Raw genomic sequence first — 20,888 nt, 5'->3', positions numbered from 1 at the left:
CTTTAGTGCTCAATCCAGACAGGGTTCCTGCTCTAAATGGAAGCAATCCAGTAGTCATGTAGTATAAAATGATGTTCAAGCAATTGTCCTGACATGCCTGGGTTTTTAATAAGTGGTAGGTAACCAGAGTTTCATTGAACTATTTTTGTTTAATGATTCTCTGATGTCCTGCGAATGAAAGCCAATGTTTTCCATGGACTCCATTATGTCAGGGTCTGGGAAGCTGGTACCTCTGTTGGAATGTAATGTGAAAGACTTGCTTCATGCTCCTTAAGTCTTTAGAGAGATTGTAAGGTATTTGGTATTTCCCTTGCATTACTTTAATGCTCAATTCAGACAAGGTTCTTGTTCCAAATGGAAGAAATCGGGTCATTGTGTAGTATAAAATGACACCTAGGCCTACATGTCTACTTTGGGGACATCATAGGCTATGCCTCCAAAGATCTCTGGAGCATTGAACTGCAAAGCTGCACACAGTCTTTCCAGTTTTTGCTCAGGCGTGAATCTGGCATCTAAGCTGAAAGCCAATAATTGTAGCCTTTCCTTGCTCATCCACTATGACACTGTCAGGCTTTAAGTCTCTGTGAACCACACCTTCACCGTGACAGTAGCCTATAGCACTGAGGAACTGAACAAATATGCTCCTAGCTTCATCTTCCTTCAGACATCCAGAGTCCCGGACTCATTTAAGTAGCTCTTCTCCTCTGGCAACTTCCATTATTAAATAAATCGTGTGTTCTGTCTCTATAACTTGTAAAAGGGAAACAATATTTGGGTGTCTTAGCATTTTCATGATTTAGACTTCCAGCATTGTTGACTCCAACCACTTCTCCCTCTTCAGGAGAGCCTTGAAAGCAACTGGGGTACCTTTTAGGTGGTGGGAGCATAGTCTCATGTCGGAAGTGTCACTCTCTCCCAAGGCCTCAAACATTGTGTACTGCAACATGAACACATCCTCACTGAACATGCTGACCACAGTGTCAGGCTCTGATAACTCTGACTCATTGTCTGAATACATGGTTGGTAGCAATGCAACTGCCCAAAAAATTGATGCCTGGGTAAAAAGGAAAGGAGATATAAAGAAACTTACTGAGACATGAGGGATGAGAGTAAGAAAATCACTGGGATCCAAAGTAAAAGCAAAGGACAAAGTGAAAACCACTGAGACAAGAAGCTTTAACCTATGTGCAGAGCCTTCTTGGGGTGCTGTGCTGCCTGGAAGGAACTTGACATTGACCAGGGACATGGGCTTCAGGCAGGAATCTGACATTTGGGCATTAGAGGGACGTAGGTTATGGCAGGAATGTTTAACTTAGAGTGGAACAAGAGAAGCAAGCTTCAGGCAAGATTCTGGGCTTGGACAAGGAAGCAGGCTCAGGTGTTTTGGTCATTCTGACAAAGGGAAACAAGTGTCACAGAACTTTGCTTATTGCCTTGACAATTTTGTGTTTACTGTCTTGCTTGTTCTTCATTGTACTACTATTGATCTTAATTCCTGCATGTAATTAAATTGGTACAAAAATGGATTGAGAATTATTAAACCTGCCTTCAGTCTCAGAATTGACTGAGGTCATACTGCAGTTTTGTCTAATTGTCTCTTTCTTTTCAATCCTCACTCCTGCACTGGAGAACCTGTTGACTGAGTGAGCGGGCTTGGTCAGGTGACACCTTGTGAGAACCCTGTCAGAAACAGCAGGCCAGTTCCCCTCAACCCAGAATGGGGGCTCAAAGCTGGACTGAAACTTTGCATTCTGCCCAGGACTGCCTGGGGGAGGATAAGGCCTATACAGAAGCAGCCTGCCTAGGTTGAGGCCAGAGAGGGAAGTGACTCAACAAAAAGACAAAGCCAGGAAACACCACAACTGCTTCAAGGTGGGCAGGACAGGGCCAAATTGCAGAGACAACCTCCCTTCTCGAGGTGACCAATAATTTTAAATGTTGCTTAGGGTAACCAGTCACAGTTGTCCAACTTAGGGGACCCCTGAACTCCCTGCCAAAATGTTCATAAAAAGGGTAGTCTTAGTGAGCTCAGGATCTCCTGCCTGTGTGCTGAGGGAGCCCCGTGTACACTGGAACAATAAACCTCTTGCAGATTGTAGTGATTCTGGTTTCTGTGGCCTTATTGAGTGTGGCGGTGTCTTCCGACAGACTCTTACATATGATTCATTGCCCGGGAAGTTTCCCTCCTCAAGCCCCAGACGCAGTGTATGGGGAGGTTTACTCAAGCAAGGTAATGTGGGATACATGTCTGTCATTTTTGTCTGTGTGTTTGTGTTGTGTGCCTCTTTCTTTTTTTCTCCTAAAGGCCACATTTGGTCTGTAGTTTTGGTTTTGATATGTAGTTGCCAGAATGGCCGTCAGACTTGCCAGAATGCTGTGGCAATATTGGGGGACTGGGAGGACCCTCGGGTCTCCCGCTGGGAGAAAGAATCCAATAGGGTTCTTCTCCATCTGGGCAAAGGGGGATTCTGCCTTTGGCCATCTGAGTCTGTTTTTGTAGTTGCCAGAATGGCAGGCAGAGGTGCTGGAATGCTGTGGGGACTTTGGGGGGACTGGGAGCATTTTCTGGTTTCCCACTGGGAGAAAGAATCTGATAGGGTTCATCTCCATCTGGGCAAAGGGGGATTCTGCCCTCAGCCATCTGAGTCTGTTTTTCTTTTGTGGTGGTTGCTGGGCGGTTGTTTTTTACTGTCTTAGTGTCCTCTGTTTTGTTTTTGGACTTGGACTGATGACTGTTTGAATCCATGGGACAGGCTGCTTCTACTCTGACTCTGACAAATCTTTAGGACTGGGTTTGCAAGTCACTCAGACCAAGGCCCACATATCATTGTCTGGGAGGACTTAGCCACCTTTCTGCCCTCCTGGGCCCATTGCTTCTTTTCCTCCACAGGGCCTCTGCTGTTGGGGACTTATGCTCTCCAGGAGACCCCCAAGGGACAGTCTTATCAGATCCTGATGCCGATCTCCTCCTTTTAGACCCTTCTCCCTACCCTCCTTCTTTGAATTCACAGAGGACACCACCCGCCCCTTCAGCCCCATCTTCTAAGGCTGGTTCTGGACCAGCTATGGGGACTGGAGTTGACAAGTTGCCCCCACCTCTGGCCCCTGCAGTGACATTTCCCCTCAGAGCATACATACGCCTCACAGCAAGAATGGCAACCGAGCTCTTATGGATTCCGTCTCTGACACCCTGAGTGGAGCTACAACTCCCCTGAAGGTAACTGGATCCTTGTAAGTACAAGCAGTTACATATTTATACAAGTGTGCTTACTGCTCTGTGCATTGTCTGGCTTTGGTGCACCAATTTGCCAATTTGTGTCTGTCTCTCTTTCGTTCTTTGAATGTTTTATGTTTCATGTTTAAAAAAAAATGGTAAAACTTCATCTGCTGGTGACCTGTTCAGTCTCAGTTTACACGGCAGGGGTTGATTTAAAGTGCCTCACGTTAAACTTGGAGTAAAAAGCTGCTTTTAAAAGAGCGAGCAGCATCTCAAATTCTAGGGCAAATGGGTTGATGGTTATTTTTCCTAGAGAAATCTCTACAATTGTGATTATCGGTTCAAAGTACTTTTTTCTCTTGAAATTACAGCTAGAAAAAAATTGGTTTGATTTTATAGGATTCCTGTCGTCACTTTATTTTTATGTCTAATTGGTCTTAAAGGTATAAGTTTTTGGATGTCTTGACTATAAAATATTGGCTTATAAGTTATTGAGCATGATTTAAAAGGTATAATGTTGGTAACAAAAAGTTAGTTTAAAACTGGTAACTCAGGGTTGGAGCTAGCAGGAGTGACCAAGACTGACAGGAATGCCAGCAGACGCTCTCTGCCACACCTCTCTCACTGAAGGGACAATCATGGAAGTCTCGAGACCAAAAAGCACTGTAAAGGCCCTGCCACTGTCCATTCAGTCCTATTTCTATTCCCTCAGAACATCATGTGTCCTCCAGGGGCCTTGCCTCAGCACATTGAGTCTGTCTTAGCAACACTCCCTGTAAGTCTGTATCAGCTGACATCACTCTGCCAATTGGCCCAAGTCTGAGGAAGTGGCAAGAAGCCACCAGAACACCACCAGAAAGTTTTTGGTGCATTTCTCTCTATGGAGTCATGACAAATGGAGCTCAGCTAGGCAATGTAAGGTGAACCAATACATGCGTGTGTTTAGAGGAGAATCCTCTCTCATGCATCTTTTCATATGCTTGATTTAGCAAAGCTTCCTTTCACCTGTGTCTGCTTCAGACAACACTCCTTCCATGTCTGTTCCAGCAAAACACCGTCTACCACAACTGACTTTCCAAAGAAACCATGACTTCCTACTTCATTTATAGCTCTAAGTATATGGGGGCTTTCTAGGCCCAGTTCATTTGACATGATTCACTAAATACCATGTGGCTGGCTGCAGAGGAAAATGTTGGGTGTGGTCTGCTTCTGGGATGGTACCATGTGGTGGATATGGCCTCTGAACTATCAGTCTTCTGCAATAACCAATTTGATTGCGGTTTGAAACAAGGAACAAATATTTCATCAGGTCCTTAAAACATTCATTTTAGCATACTTTTATGATTTTTTCTTACAACACGTTATTAACACACCAGTATATTTATTGGAGAATGTTAAAAGTTTTCGTGGAGATGAGAAAGGGTGATTCTACATTAATGTTCCCTTTGCCAAGGAATGGCAGTGAACACATATCATAAACAGCTGATTACAGTAGCCTTCTCTACTATCTGTAAAGTTATTTGCCTTTGCCACTTAATTTTTATCTACATGGAAAACAGAGTTTTAAGTCCTCCTGTGTCAAGCTTAAGTTGAGGTTACTATAAGATAAAACCAATTAATATATCCTAACAACCTTTGAAAATCATTGAAAATAAGCAAATTATCTTTATTTGATATTACTATCACTATTCGCAGCCTGAGCTGGAGCATCAGGTCTGGGGTGGTCCACTTCCAGAAGGTCTTGACAGCAGCAACAGCCTCCCTCCTTTCTTTGGCAGGCAGGCTTATGGGTCTGGCTCCGAAGTCTCCATTCTCCTCTGATGTTAGGTACCTTGGGTCATCAGCCAGAGAAGCAAGAGCCATTGAGAGGAAGACCGAGAAAATGTAGACCTATCTGCTGATGGGAGGAGCTTCTTGCATGTGCTGGGGTAAGGAGAGGCCAATCAGTACAAAGCTGTAAAACCCAAGGAGAACGTGAGAGGCGTGGCAAAAGTATGTGGGGTGTAACAGCATCAAATCAGGAGGCACACAACATGAAGCTAAGTCATGTGGGAACAACCTTTCAGGCAGCCACATTGGCATCCAATTCACCTTTCACCTGAATGAGCTTCACTGAGGGAAATTCTGGCTCCCCATTTCCACTATACCGTTTTTATATCACGGGAAAAACAGTAGTCAAAACTGTGGTAGATGGAAATGGACCTCCTGGTTAGATTCAGAGGATAATCTTATTCTTGGGTTACTTTGCTCTTATTTTCTCCCTGTTCTAGGAATTAAAGGACCAGCCCATTTAATTTTGACTCTTAAAATCTCAAAAAGGGTCTTGTAAACAAATATGCTTTGTTCTGAAGTTTAGGGGGAACTACACTTCAGAGGTGTGCTGGTTAGATTTTTGTTAGAGTGACATGAGCTACTATCACCTGGAACAGGAAAACTGCTGAAAAAATTTCCTTCGTCAGATTACCTGTGGGCAAGTTTGTGGGCCATTTTATTAATGATTGAAGTCGAGTGCCCAGGAACTTTACATAGGATCACCACTGTAGTTTGCAGTGTATTTGTTTGGTAATCTCTGGGTACTGATCAGTGGGGGACATGGGGCAAAGAACCAGCTTTGATTAACAAGAGAGCAGGACATTAAAGGGAAACTTCGATGAGCCAGGACAATTGCTGCAACTCATCTTTGGCTGAGGCACTTGACATGATTAAGAAGACAGAGACATCACAGAGCTAAAATCTTCTCAAAAGCAATCCCTTGGTATATCTCAAGAGAAGTCTGTTTGAATGGTGGCAAAGTCTGCTTCTCATGCTGGAAGTCAAACAAGATCTTGTGTAAGAATTTCCCGGGTGGTATTGGTTTGGGCAGCCTGAAAGCTGAGGGGTCAAAGGGGAGGTAGAAAACAGCCCCAGTTTGGTGCTGTGAGAGGCCAGAAGAGTCCATTGTTGAAGGTGTAGCCTCATTACAGTGCAGCCCTGAACACACTGGAGATGCCAAGACTCAGTGATAACCATATCAATGATAGGTGTGGACCAATTCCATCTGACAGGAGAAGACAGGATGTGTGGGCTGTGGACAAAAGAAACCCAGAGGGGGTGTGGGCCAAAACCATTTGCATCTCAGAAGATCCAGAGTCCTGTGCTTGGGACACTGAGCTGAGCCACAGGAACTGAGTTACACTAGTGGATTTTGGTTTTGATTTGATTTGATGGTTTTCTGGTTCTACACTTCTGGAATAAGAAAGTATTGTACTTGTGTTTAATTGTAGGAGGGTCCACATCCCACACTATCTAGATAGAACTAGATTTAAGTCACTGTACTTCAAGAACCTAATCATGAACTGTCTATATGCAAATATTAGTAAAAAAATAGATTTAGCAAATATAAAAATGTACCTGAAAGATGCCTTGTACTTCTTGTCATCTTCGGGGTGTCCTCTCTCTTTTGGGGGCACACCTTCCTCCGGCTTGTCGTGTCAGGTGACATGCAGCAGCAGCATAGAGTCCTGATGCAATTCGAAATTCGTTTCTTCCATTTGGCCCATCCCTGAGGCTGCGGGGGTCTTGGAGTGAACGGTCTCCTTCTTTCTGGCTCACTTGGGGCCTTTTCGAACTGGGAGCTAGAGGAGAAGGTGTTATCGAGGGTTTCGATTACTTCCACGACAGTGTAAGTAGCGATGCAGATGCAAGGGGCAGTCATTCTTCTTTGCTGACGACTGCCCATAGGGGGTGTCTTCTTGGGCGCAACAGGGGCATTTGTCTCCCCAGGACGTTGTCCAGTAGATGACACTAGTATTTTCAGGGAAGGTTCACTGGCCCTTCTCCTGGGAGGCAGAGGGTAAGTGTTAGGGTCTGTTGGTGAAGGGAAAGGTGTCACTCCTGGGTTAGTGACATCTCTTTGCACATAAGTGCCATCATCCTGATTTGCTAGGGTTTTCAATAGGTGGTATGTTGCCCTAGTTTCGTCAAACTCCTTGTGTTTTAAAGCTTCTCTTATGTCTTGGGAATGAAAGCCAATGCTTTCCATGGCCCCCATTATATCAGGGTCTGGGAATCTGGTGTCACTGTTGTAATGGAATGTCAAAGTCTTTCCCCCTTGCTGGAGCCATGGATGGCTTACGAGTTCTTGCGCATTTGGCCTCTGCCTTGGGTTGACAGTTAGCAGGAGGCTAATCATGCTCCTAATATCGTCGGAGAGATGATCCGGTGTACGATATTTTCCATTCATCACCTTGTTGCTCAGTTCCGACAGGGTTCCTCCTCCAAATGGCAGGAATCCGGTGGTCATATAATATAAAATGACCCCCAAGGCCCACATATCTACTTTTGTGCCATCGTAGGGTAGGCCTCGGAAGATCTCTGGAGCAATGAACTGGAAGGCTCCACACAGCCTTTCCAGTTTTTGTCCAGGTAGGAATGTGTCTCCGAGGCTGAAATCAATAAGTGTAGCCTTTCCATCCTCACCCACTATGATATTGTCAGGCTTTATGTCCCTGTGCACCACACCTTTACCGTGACAGTAGCCTATGGCACTGAGCAGCTGAACAAATATGCTCCTAGCTTCATCTTCTTTCAGGCATCCAGCATCCCGGACTCGTTTAAGTAGCTCTTCTCCTCTGGCAACTTCCATAATTAAGTAAGTTGTGTGTTCTGTCTCAATTATTTGCACAAGCGAGACAATGTTTGGGTGACTGAGCATTTTCATAATGTCCGCTTCGGGCACTGTTGGGTCCGACCACCTCTCCCTCAAAAGAGCCTTGACAGCAACTGGGGCACCTGTAAGGCGGTGGGAGCACAGCCTCACATCGGAAGTGCCACCCTGGCCCAAGGTCTTCAACACCGTGTACTGCCTGGTGAACACCTCCTCCTCGAACATGGTGACCACAGTGTTGGACTCTGATGACTCCGAGTCACTATCGGAGTACATAGTTGGTAGCAGTGCTACTGCCAAAGGCAGTGAGGCCTGGGGAGAAAGGAAAGGAGATATAAAGAAACTTACAGAGACATGAGGGATGAGAGTAACAAAATCAGTGGGATCCAAAGTAAAAACAAAAGACAAAGTGAAAACCACTGAAACAAGCTTTAACCTAGACCCATGATGACACAGGCAGAGGAACCCAGTCTTGATCCCTAAACCACGACTAGCTCACAATCTAGTAAAATAGACAGACCACAGCTCAGTAATGTACTGGATGCTATCTGATAAAACTGAGAAGAGAACTAGAGTATCAGAATGAACATGAATAGAAGAAAGAAATGATTGAGAAAATATTTACAAAATAACATAAAAATTGAAGACCAACACCCCAAACCAGGCCAACTAATTAAAATACCCAGGAAATCAAAGCAAAGCCAGGACCCCTCAAGTAATCAAAACAGAAAGAGAAGCATGTAAAACTCATTAAATTGAAGCAAAAAAGCAAAAGTCAAAAGCAAGCCAGAGAAATGAAAAGAATTGGAAACCATAACTAACCACATCCAATTATGCCTTATCTCTAGCGGTCAATGACACCACCAGTACTCAATAATGGTTTTTAAAGGAAAAGTTTAAATAAACCAAAAATGAAAAAATATATTTTTAAAATTTGAAATTTATAGCAAATATCCTGTTATACAAAAGAAAAAAAAGGCCCCCAAACATATTAACCATTCAAGACAAATAAAAGCAGAAGGAAAATTAGAAACAGAAAAACAAAGAAGGAAATCTTAAAGTAGTAACCCAAGTGTCCATGACTTAGAAAGATGTCTCATTCAGTGTAGAACCTGCTGTTCAAGCCTAAGGTTTGGACTTAAATGCAAAGTACCACTGCCCACCACAAAAGTTAAACAAATGACCCACCAAACAAAACAGGCCTAATTAATGTCCCTCCCTAGTTTGAATCTCCAAACACAGGCAGATCCAGAGGCTCCTTGGTCAAAACATAGCCTATGTGGCAAAAACAGGCCAGTGAATGACTCTGTTTTAGAAATTAAGTTTTCAACATACCTTTAGCACAGCACTGAACGTTTAGCTAACCCTAACACTAACACTAACACTAACACTAACACTAACACTAACACTAACACTAACACTAACACTAACACTAACACTAAACCTAACCTTAAACCTAACCCTAACCCAACCCTTACCCAACCCTAACCCAACCCTAACCCTAACCCTAACCCTAACCCTAACACTAACACTAACACTAACACTAACACTAACACTAACCTTAGCCTAACCCTAACCCTGGGCTTTCCCTGTAACTGTATGTAAGCTTGTAGATGAATTCACACAGACACACACAAGCAGGTAGACACACAGAACACACAACTAATCTATACACAGACTCACCCTCACACCCACACAGTCTCTCTCTGTCTCTCTGTCTCTATCTCTGTCTCTGACTCTCTCTCTCTCTCTCTCTCTCTCTCTCTCTCTCTCACACACACACACACACACACACACACACACACACAACTCACAAATCAAACAATCAGAATCTCAAAACCTCACACAATCTCACTAATGTATATCTCACAAGTAAATCACCACTCCACTTCTCTATACCCTCAGAGATCCAGGGCAGGCCTCTCCCTTATTTATATCTGCTGGGTGGACTCTCACAATGGATCCTCATGAGGTCACAGTAGGGCATGCACAGATCATACCTGTTCAAACTCACAGGGACTGAAATGGCTTCAAAGCTTCTGAGTCAGGATGGCTCTGCAGAGCAACATTTAGTGTTTTAGAAATTAAAGTGGGACACAGTGTACCCAGAGAATCATCCACATAGACAGCTATATACCAGAACTGCTAAATACCCCACTGCCCCTACTATTAAATGGCACATGCAGATTCCTAGCAGTGTAGAGGAGCCAGGCATTGATTGGTGTCCTAGTGTCATTCTTTGTTAAACAAAATACCCAGACAAGGTTGGAGAAGGATATCCAGGGTGTCCCATCCTGAGAGGATGGAAAGGGGGAAGGGGAAGTATTGTGTGTGGGTGTGTGGGGGGGGGTGACCAGGAATGGGGGCAGTGAGTGGAGTGTAAAGTGAATAAGAAATCAGATGAAAGAAAGGAGAGAGAGAGAGAGAGGGAGAGAGAGAGAGAGAGAAGGAAGGAAGGAAGGAAGGAAGGAAGGAAGGAAGGAAGGAAGGAAGGAAGGAAGGAAGGAAGGAAGGAAGGAAGGAAGGAATATAGAGAGGAAGGAAGGATGGATAAAAGGAAGAAGGAAGAAAACCATCAAGTGTTCCCCCATGGTTCCTGCCTCTCTCTCTGAATTCCTGCTCTGACATCCTTCAGTGGTGGACTGTTATGGGGATTTTTAAGCCAAATAATACTCCCCAAATACCCTGACAAAAAGCAACTTTGGAGATAGTAAGTTAATTTGAGGCTACAATTCCCGGTTATTTTCTAGCATTGTGGAAAAGTCAAGTCTGGAACCTCTATTAGTATCATTGCATACACAGTCAAGAGTAGAGGAAAGTAAATGGGTGTGTCCTGACTTGATTGCTTCTGCAAGGCTCCATTTGTCCACTCTTCCATAGTACTGATAGTTTGCTCTCTCTCTCTCTCTCTCTCTCTCTCTCTCTCTCTCTCTCTGTGTGTGTGTGTGTGTGTGTGTGTGTGTGTGTGTGTGTAGTGGCAAGTGTGGGGCTGTCCATCAAGTCTGCTTTGTAGTAGTCAGTCTGTGGTGAGCAGCAAGACTTGATGTCTCATAGTAGTTGGAAAATTGGTGTACCACTGTATTAGTTTGTGTTCTCTAGAGTCACAGAACATATGGATAGTCTTTAGATAGTTAGGGAATTTGTCAATGACTTACAGTCTATAGTCCAACTCCCCAAAAATGGTCAGCAGCAGCTGTGGATGGAAGTCCAATGATCTAGCAGTTTCTCAGTCCCACGAAGCAAGCAGGCAAGGACGAGTGAGAGAGAATCTTCTTTCTACCAATGTCCTTATGTATTTCCAGCAGAGGGTGTAGCCCAGATTAAAGGCTGTAGGTCTCCAACAGAGGGTGTGGCCCAGAATATTGGCATGAGAGTCTCCAGCAGAGGGTGTGGCCCAGATTAAAGGTGTGTGCATTCATGCCTTTAATCCCAAATGATCTTGAACTCAAAGATCTCCTTGTCTTAATCTTCTGAAATTCATAGCCACTGTGCTTCAAGGTCTCCATGCCAAGATCCAGGTCAGAAACTTATATCTCTGAGCCTCCAAATTAGGATCATAGGTGAGCCTTCCAATTCTAGACTGTAGTTCATTCCAGATATAGTCAAGTTGACAACCAGGAATAGCCACTACAATCCACCCCTTGTCAATTTGACACAAATAATATCTCATGTCTACATGAAACAATAACAAGATTGTGAATATGCCTAACATGATATAACTATTCCTCGTACAATCGCAAACACATTTGCAAATTTACAATGGGGAAATGTCCCTTGGAAACATTCTTTTAGTGTTTCAATACCAATTGATGTTAAAGGGATTGGAAGAAAGACAAATGTATCTTCAACACAACAAGATAGAAGCATTCATATTACTTATAATCCTTGTTTCTGCAACTGGTTACGTGGCCTTAGCTGGTATTTATAACTACCTTCCTCTGCTACCCATTCTGAATTTCCTTCACCTTTGGCAAGCACCTCAGCAGGTCTTGGCTCTTTTCCTGGAGGATTGACCCATACCTTCATTCCTGATGGGTCTGTGTCCTTTGTCATCCTGCTTGGATTAGGCTGTTGTAGTTTCCCACTGACTTTAATCACAAGACATGATAGAACTAAGAGATGCCCTAGGGAATCTCCTGCACTCCAGACATAATCCTGCTTACCTCCATTGTGGAGAGGCAATCCAATTTCCCCATGGTAATCTGGATCTATCATCCCTCCTAACACTGTTATTCCTTTCTTAGCCTGTTGGTTTAAGGGCATTAGAAGCCCAAAATGGCCAGGGGGAAGTCTGAGCTTCCAGTTCAATGGAATGTTTCTTGTGGCTCTTGGTAGGAGCACTCCCCCCTCTGGAACCGAAACTTGTAGGCCAGCAGAACCTAAATTTGTGGGGACAGGAAGCAAAAATTTTCCTAGAGGGTCACTAGGAGTGATAGTGAGTGGAACTATTCCCTTTTCCACCCCTTGATTCCTGGACCCATGGATCCTGGCTATGGGAGAAACTGTACCATATATTGAACGCTGATTCATAGCATATACTGCCTTCTGAAGAACTTGCCCCAGCCCTCCATGCTGTCACGACCTAATTGGCGCCGTAACTGTGTCTTCAAAAGGCCATTCCATCTTTCTACCAGACCAACTGCTTCAGGATGATGGGGAACATGGTAAGACCAGTGAATTCCATAATCATGGGCCCACTGTCGCACTTCTCTGCCTGTGAAATGAGTTCCTTGGTCAGAAGCAATACTGTGTGGAATACCATGACGATAGATAAGGCATTCTGGGAGTCCACGGATGGTGGTTTTGACAGAAGCATTACGTGCAGGATAGGCTAATCCATAACCAGAATAAGTATCTACTCCAGTAAGAACAAAATGCTGTCCTTTCCATGGAGGAAGTGGTCCAATATAGTCAACCTGCCACCAGGTTGCTGGCTGGTCACCTTGAGGAATGGTGCCATATCTGGGGCTCAGTGTTGGTTTCTGCTGTTGGCAGATCTGGCATTCAGCAGCAGCTGTAGCCAGGTCAGCCTTGGTGAGTGGAAGTCCGTGTTGCTGAGCCCAAGCATAACCTCTGTTGTGGGAAGCCATTAGAGATCCTCACTTCGGCCTGAAGAGCTGCCATGCCAAAGGTCCTGAGTAAAACAAAGAAGAGTCTCTCTGTTAATTGCAGTGGAAGGAAGTCCTGAGATAACTGTGGTAGGCTCCAGCCTGTGCAAACACCAGATATCTCCACCAGAGGACCCTTATCTCTTCCTTTTCCTTGCCTTGAGGCACATCCCTCCTGAAAACTTTAAAACCTGTGTACCCCAGAACATTAAACAAGACCTCTGTCTCCGTTCTTCTACCCCCCCCCTTGACCCAAAGGTAGTACTCCTTCGGGACCCTGAATAACTGACCCGCCAGATGGGTTACAGTGGCGCCTGAACAGGGACCTGAAGTATGGTCAACTACCGGACTATGAAGCAGAAACCCCGGGAAGAGGATTCAAGGACCCCACAGACCGCATCGCTCGTGCGTCGCTAGAGGGGCAGGTGAGTGGCCAAACATTGTTGTCCGATTGTCATTGGGGAAAAAAAAGGCTAAAGAGACTTGATTCATAGGAGAAATCAAGCTTTAATTCAGGGAGAGAGGAATAAGAGTTAAGAAAAAAGATTTAATTAAGTTCTTTTTTTTTTGTCATGAGAAATGTCCTTGGTTAATTTTAAGTGGACCTGATATTCACCCGCTAACTTGAGATAAGATTGGTAAAGAAATTAATAAGATTTTAAAAACAGGTACAGGTGAACCAATGTCTGATACATTCTTTAGTTACTGGGAGTTCATTCAGAGTGCGAACGAGGACCCTGCTGAATATTGCCTCTGCCCTTTGTCTCGGCAGCTTCTGTGACCTTGCTTTCCCCTAAAAAGAACTCTCCAAAACCTTCCTAGGTCATTATAGACAGGTCTGAGTGCCCTCCACCGGCTCCTGTAACTTCTCTTTATCCTCTGCTCCTGAGGGACCCATCCCTTGCTGATATGCCATTAAGTTTAGAGACCCCCTGGGGAGAAAGCCAACTTGGAGGAGAAAAGCTGCAGAGAGCAAGTAGCCCTCTTAAAGGAGCTAAGAGGGACAAATGGTCACTCTAACTTCAAGATTTATTTCAAAGTCAAATGCCTAGAAAAAGCCAGAGCCAAAACAAGCCCCACCACGTGGCCCGCCACCCTATACCCAGCGATAGGCATGCAGCTCGGCTCCTCTCAGCCAGGTTCCTCAGACCTTTACTGGGTCCAGGCAATCACTAGAGATCGTCCTATACTCAGCCTTAAAATAAACGGTAAAAGCTTTGAGGGCATCTTAGACTCAGGTGCCGATTCTACTGTGATCCCACAAAGTTCTTGCCCCCCCCCCCTTGGACTTTGCAAGCCTCTCTGACCCATCTGCAGGGGATTGGACAATCAAAAAAAATACTCTCCAGAGCTCAAAGTTGCTGACTTGGGAGGACAGAGGGAAATACTGGCTCTACTCAGCCCTTCGTGGTCCCTGGTCTGCCTGTTAACCTCTGGGGAAGAGACATTCTCTCTCAAATGAAAGTCCTTATGTGTGGTCCCAATGAGGTTATTGCTCAACAAATGCTTTCCCAGGGCTGTCTCCCTGGACAGGGACTAGGCAAAAATGGACAGGAGAGACCCATGCAGGTAGAAGTCAGAGACTGCTGCTGAGGTGGCCAGAAAACAAAAAACAAAAAAACAAAACAAAAAGCAAAAAAACCTCTCACGGGCAGAATATAAGACCTGGACTCTCCTCCCACCTCTCTCCACAGGTGTGTGTGTTAACCTAGGCACCCCCCTTCCCCCTTGTTAAATCTTAAACAAGAGAAAAAAGCAGGTTGCAGAAAAGCAGTTTTTCCATGTGTAGGACACGGTATCAAAATGATAATAATAATACTAATAATGGTTGGAAACTATTTCAAAACTCTCCTGGTGAGGACAGGAAAACGGAGATGTCCTGTTTTCTCTCTGAAACCTACTGGAGATCTCCTTAGTTCAGGTTAAGATATTTGAATCTTTTGGGGACATCAAGTTCCCTCTCTGTCTATTGTTTGTCCTTGGTGCACCAAAACTTGTCTATATGTGTGTCAATTCATGTTGTCTATTGTTTTGTTTGACTGAATGATTGGTTGTTTTTATGTTTTATGTAAAAAAAAAATGGTAAAAAGGCGTTATCTTGCTGGCAGTCCTGCCAATTGCAGTTTACACAGAGGAGACTAATTTGAGGTGAATTACTTTCTAAGGTAGGAGTCAAAGACAGCTGGAAAAAAAAAGCTGCTTCTTAAAGGGCCAGGAGCCAGACAAGTGGAAATGGTTAATTCTAGAAAAATGTCTATCATGATGGTGATTGGGTTCAAAGTGCTTTATTCCCCTGAACTTACAGCTAGAAAAAAAATGTATTTGGTTTCAATTTATGAGATTTGTATGATCGCTTCATTTTTATTTCTAATTAGTCTTAAAGGTATAAATGTTTTACATATCTTGACGATAGAGTTATAAATTAATCGGTTATGATTTAAAAGGTATAATGTTATTAAGAAAAGGTTAGTTTAAAACTGGTGATTCAGTGTCGGAGCCATCTTAACTAGCTACACATGGCATGACACAACCCAGGAAATACAGGCCTCTAAGATGCTTCTAAATTGGCATGGTGTTTTGTGTGAATCTTGGCCTGGAGATTGGACTTATAAGAAATACAATTTAAAATAATGTCTCTTCAATAAGTTACACTGTCATACATTCAAACACAAGATGATGGACAAACTTTACAATATGAAAATGTGTTTGCCACTAATTTTAAGGAGAAAAGATTGCTTAAAACTGAGTTTTGCTTTCAAAAATTGTAGTTATGCTTTGATATTACAGGTTCCCTTTCTTATGTGACCTCCATACAATGGGGTCTGGTTGCAGGCTACTCCTTGCAGGACCAATGGGTGTAGGTCTGGCCTTAGAGATAACAAACTCAGATCAGGAGATTTACATTTGAGTTAATACAAAGCTCAGAGCTGCCTCAAAGCTGCTCAAAGCTGCAGAGGCTTGAGAGATGCAGCTTTGTCTTGCAGGCCTCATTTAGAGAGTTTCTGGCCATAAGAACATTTTTACCAGATTCATACAGATGCGGTTAAAAATAAAGTTCACACTTAGATCTGTAAAAGATTTTCATTAGAAAGTTATACCTCAAGAAATGGCTTGCTCTTAACATTGAGCTTTTAAAATTTTTAAGAAAATGATTTTTAAAAGATGTTAAGATAGCTCTCCACTTCCGGATCCAGATCAGCCTGGGCTGCAACACCACATCTCCAGGTCCTGCAAGAGGCAAGAGGGGCTTCCGGGCGGCCAGCGGGGAGAAGTCGGTGTGCTCCGGTGAATCCAGCAGGCCCCAGTGGGAGCCTTCAGGTGTCTGCTCCGGGAGCTGAACAGCCTGGGCCACAGCACCCTGTCTCCAGGCAGTGCAGGAGGTAAGCTGTTCACCAGAGGCCACCTGGGAAGGGGCAGCTTGCACTGGTGAGTCCAGCATTGACAAGATCAACTAACACCAGTGAGAACTAGATGGCAAAAGGCAAACGCAGGAACGTCAATAACAGAAATCAAGGCAATATGACAACATCTGAACCCAATTCTCCTTTACCTTCATGTCCTGGATACCCCATCACACCAGTAAAACAAGGTTTGGATTTAAAATCACTGGTCATGATGCTGGTACAGGAACACATGAAGGACATACTTAAAGAAATTCAGGAGAAAATCGATCAAAAGTTAGAAGCCCTTGCAAGGGAAACACAAAAATCATTGAAAGAAATCCAGGAGAATACAAAAGCCAATAATGAGGAAACACAAACACTTAAAGAAATACAGGAGAACTTTGGTCAACAGGCTGAGGTCATGAAAGAGGAAACACAAAAATCTCTTAAAGAATTACAGGAAAGCACAAACAAGCAAGTGAAGGAGCTAAGCAAAATCATCCAGGATCTAAAATCAGAAGTAGAAACAACTAAGAAAACTCAAAGGGAGACAACTTTGGAGATAGAAAACCTTGGGAAGAAATCAGGGGACATAGATGCAAATATCAACAGCAGAATGCAAGAGATAGAAGAAAGAATCTCAGATGCTGAAGATACCATAGAAACCATGGACTCAACAGTTAAAGAAAATGCAAAATGCAAAAAGCTTGTAACCCAAAATATCCAGGAAATCCAGGGCACAATGAGAAGACCAAACCTAAGGATTATAGGCATAGATGAGAGTGAAGATTTACAACTTAAAGGGCCAGCAAATATCTTCAATAAAATTATGGAAGAAAACTTCCCTAACCTAAAGAGAGAGATGCTCATGAATATACAAGAAGCCTACAGAACTCCAAACAGACTGGACCAGAACAGAAATACTTCCCATCACATAATAATCAAAACACCAAATGTACTCAAAGAAAGAATATTAAAGGCAGTAAGAGAAAAAGGTAAACCAAGTTTACCCAATATCTATCCACAAACCCAGCTATACAAAGGATAATAGGAGGACAACACCAATACAAGGAGGGAAACTTAAACCTGGAAAAAAGCAAGATAGTAACCTTTCATCAAACCCAAAAGAAGTTAACCAATCAAATTTAAAATATAACGTCAAAAACGACAGGAAGTAACAATCACTATTCCTTAATATCTCTTAACATCAATGGACTCAATGCCCCAATAAAAAGACATAGACTAACTGACTGGATACGTAAACAGGACCCTACATTTTGCTGCTTACAGGAAACACACCTCAGGGTCAAAGAAAAACACTACCTTAGAGTAAAAGGCTGGAAGACAATTCTACAAGCAAATGGTCTCAGGAAACAGGCCGGAGTTGCCATTCTAATATCAGATAAAATTGATTTTCAACCTAATGTTGTCAATAGAGATGTGGAAGGACACTTCTTGCTGGTCAAAGGAAAAATCCAACAAGAAGAACTCTCAATCCTGAACATCTATGCTCCAAATGCAAGGGCACCCTCATTCATAAAAGAAACTTTACTAAAGCTCAAAGCAAACATTGCACCTAACACAATAATTGTGGGTGACTTCAACACTCCACTCTCACCAATGGAGCAATCGGGAAAACAGAAACTAAACAGGGAGACAATGAAACTAATTGAAACTTTGGACCAATTGGATTTAACAGATATATATAGAACTTTTCATCCCAAAGAAATATACCTTTTTTGAGTGCTGTCTTCACCTTTAAGGCATCATTCAGCTTTGGAAAATTCTTCCTCTTCAGATCAGAGAGTATCCACTGTATTGTGACTTTTCTCTTGAAGTTTGAGCTGTTGTCAAATCCCCACAAGCGGCTGTCAGGACCTGGCTTGTGTCCTGAGGAACAACTAGAACCTGAAGTACTTACATATTTCAAACAATAAGCTAAAAGACACTGGTGTGAAGCTATTGTGTGAGGCTATAAAATATCCCAAATGCCACTTAGAGGGTCTACAGTGGGTGTTATAGAGCTGGGAGCTGTGTCTTTGAGGATGACAAAAAAAGGGCTATTAATGTACAGAAAAGTAAATTATAACTTAGTAGAGGGAAAGAGAAACGACTCAGTAGTTAAGAACATTGACTGTTCTTCCAGAGGGCCCACATTAAATTCCTTGCACCCACATGGCTGTTCACTACTGTCTGTGACTACAGTTTTAGGAAACCCACTACCTTCATACAGACATACATGCACGTGAAAGACCTATGCACATAAAATGAAAATAAAATTCCAAAGAGAATATATAGCAGTTAGGAGTGGTAGGTGGGTGATTGATGGTTACAAGTATAGATGTACACTTGTCTTCATGGTTGGAAGCCTGCATAGATAGCTAGATCTTATTAGGATGGGAACATATATGGATACTAGATGCCTGAATGAAGGTTGTATGCATGCATGCATGGATGTCTACTAAAGAAAACAACAGTAATGAGACCACATCTCATTTACTTGTTTGGACTAAAGGATACAGTAAATGTTTTGGCTGCCATGACAAAAGTAGATTGACTGGATATTATAGTATAAATTATTGATAAACATGATTTCAGAGGCTAGAAGTGAGATTATGCATCAACAGATATGGTTCCTTTAGAGGAACAATACAAGGAGTATAATCCAAACTTTTTCAATGATGTGAAAATGATTATTTTCTCTCACAGTTATACAAGATTATATCCCACCTGATAGTCCTCATTTTAACTTAGTTGCCTCTATAAAAACTCTATCTCAAAAACCCAGTCCCATTAGTCATTAGAACTTGAATACATGAATTTTGATTGTATGTAGTTTAGTTCACGGCAGAATGAATCTCAAACGTTTCAGATAAAAAGGTTTCAAGGTGCTTGAGGCTTAGAACTTCCCAAACCTTGTTTCACTCTATTACCCAGTGCAAGGTCCAATTTCATCCCACGTTCAAGGCCTGGAAAAACTATTAGTTCACCATAGACCCAAACACTGAGAATAAACTATTGTGATCACATCTACCAACAAAGGGAAAATTTATTTTTGTGAACACTTAGCTTTTGAGAAACTGTCTGCAGAGGATATGGAGTGAGAATAATGTAAATAACTTAATTACCTTCGGCATATATCTCTTCTCACCCTGACATAGAACTATTCCTTTCTGTTATAGGTTGAAGGCCTGTGAGATAAATGCCGCCAGCGGTGAGATAAGACCCTGCAGAGGCTCACCCTGATGGCGAATGCCTTCGAAGTCAGTACGATGCTTTTCTTTCTGATATTCTGAAACAGCAACAATGGTCCCTTCATTTGTTTGGGTGAGCTGTCCTCTGTCCTCCTTGAATAGTCCTTGAGGATAAGAAGGGATGAACTGAGATGGGAAATGTGCAGCTAATAGTATAATCACGGAAGACTTCTGGTGCACATGTGTCTATGGATTGTGTACACATGTGTGGAAACCAGAAGACGATCTCTGATGGCCATCCATCATCAGATGCCATCAACTTCAGTTATTTTTCAGATGGGATTTCTCACTGGAACCTGAGAGTAACAAATTCTATAAGGCTTGTTAGTCATTAAGTGATAGAGACGTGCCAGTCTCTGCTTCATTTGTTCTTGGATGACTGTCATGCCACTGTCTCCAGTTTTGTGTGTGTGTGTGTGTGTGTGTGTGTGTGTGTGTGTGTGTGGGTGTGTGATAGGAATTAGCCTCAGGTCCTCATGCTTGTGTAGCAAACACTTCACTGGGAAAGGCATCTCCCCTGGCCCTCAAGATCAGCATCGATTTAAATAGTTAATTCACTCATTTCTAGCAAAGAAACCTTATCAGAATGTCCAAACTTTTGACATTACAACATGGCACGTGTGTGAGCACACATACATACATACATACACACACACACACACACACACACACACAGAATTCAAAGTCAAAAACTGTGCAATTGGTTTACAGGGAAAAAAGTCTTAACTGTTCTGAGTAAACGTATTCTTTTGTGGTAGATCTTTTCATAGCTGCAGTCTTCTGAATGTGCCCTATGAGTTGCAGATCGAATATGTCTACCAGATGTTGAATTATAATATTTATAAACCTAGTTGTCTCTCCTGGAAGAAAACACAAGCTCACTTCCTCAAGACTTACTCTTGCAAATTCCCCTCCCCCAGGAAATGTTAAGTGCCTGCAAGATTTCTTTTTTACTTTGTGTTGGTGGGAATTTGAGAGGGTACCAAGCTGGAGTGGATGCATAAGGGAGTTGAAAGATGTGAGTTATCTGGAATTTTCTGAGCTTTCCAGCTTTGCATTTGTTTCCAATTCAGTCCTCCTCTTTACTCTGAATCCTAGGTAAGCTATCAATTTCTCAGAATTTATCTGCACAGTAAGAGTTGTTATTTACCAAGAGAAATTAAAAATATACAGTTGTCAGATAATGTGATAGATATTAAGAAACCAAGTGAGTTTCCACCATGGAAAGTCTCAGAAAGACATATGGTAAAATTAATATATGACCTAGGAACAGGGTTTCTT

The 20,888-nt window shown here is 42.9% G+C and overlaps 1 protein-coding gene and 1 long non-coding RNA gene across 2 annotated transcripts; one reads left to right on the top strand and one right to left on the bottom strand.

Annotated features, from left to right (window-relative positions):
• Nucleotides 1-796: 796 nt before the first annotated feature.
• On the bottom strand, nucleotides 797-8,168 carry LOC127673521 (sperm motility kinase Z-like). The gene is made up of 3 exons (XM_052169193.1): nucleotides 6,619-8,168; nucleotides 3,444-3,588; nucleotides 797-1,054 (listed from the first exon to the last, which is right to left on the bottom strand). Exons 1-3 carry the CDS (start codon nucleotides 8,136-8,138, stop codon nucleotides 797-799), a joined length of 1,923 nt encoding a protein of 640 aa, XP_052025153.1. The 5' UTR covers nucleotides 8,139-8,168.
• A 5,080-nt stretch (nucleotides 8,169-13,248) lies between these two features.
• On the top strand, nucleotides 13,249-19,914 carry LOC127673863 (uncharacterized). The gene is made up of 3 exons (XR_007975240.1): nucleotides 13,249-13,395; nucleotides 16,165-16,350; nucleotides 19,536-19,914. It is a non-coding gene; the product is annotated as an uncharacterized LOC127673863 (long non-coding RNA).
• The last annotated feature ends 974 nt before the right edge of the window (nucleotides 19,915-20,888 follow it).

This window comes from Apodemus sylvaticus, chromosome 23, assembly GCF_947179515.1.
Source record: "Apodemus sylvaticus chromosome 23, mApoSyl1.1, whole genome shotgun sequence".
Lineage (NCBI taxonomy): Eukaryota > Metazoa > Chordata > Mammalia > Rodentia > Muridae > Apodemus > Apodemus sylvaticus.
The sequence above is the reverse complement of the archived record's forward strand: the minus strand, read 5'-3'. Positions and strand labels throughout refer to the sequence as shown.

Excerpts from the sequence above, each read along its gene's own strand:
- LOC127673521 (XM_052169193.1), bottom strand. The coding sequence starts at position 8,138 with ATGTACTCCGATAGTGACTCGGAGTCATCAGAGTCCAACACTGTGGTC. Across the intron at positions 3,589-6,618 it reads AAGATGACAAGAAGTACAAG|CTGTAATTTCAAGAGAAAAA; the intron begins GCATCTTTCAGG and ends ATTTTTTTCTAG. Across the intron at positions 1,055-3,443 it reads CTTTTTACTCCAAGTTTAAC|GCATCAATTTTTTGGGCAGT; the intron begins GTGAGGCACTTT and ends CTTTTTACCCAG.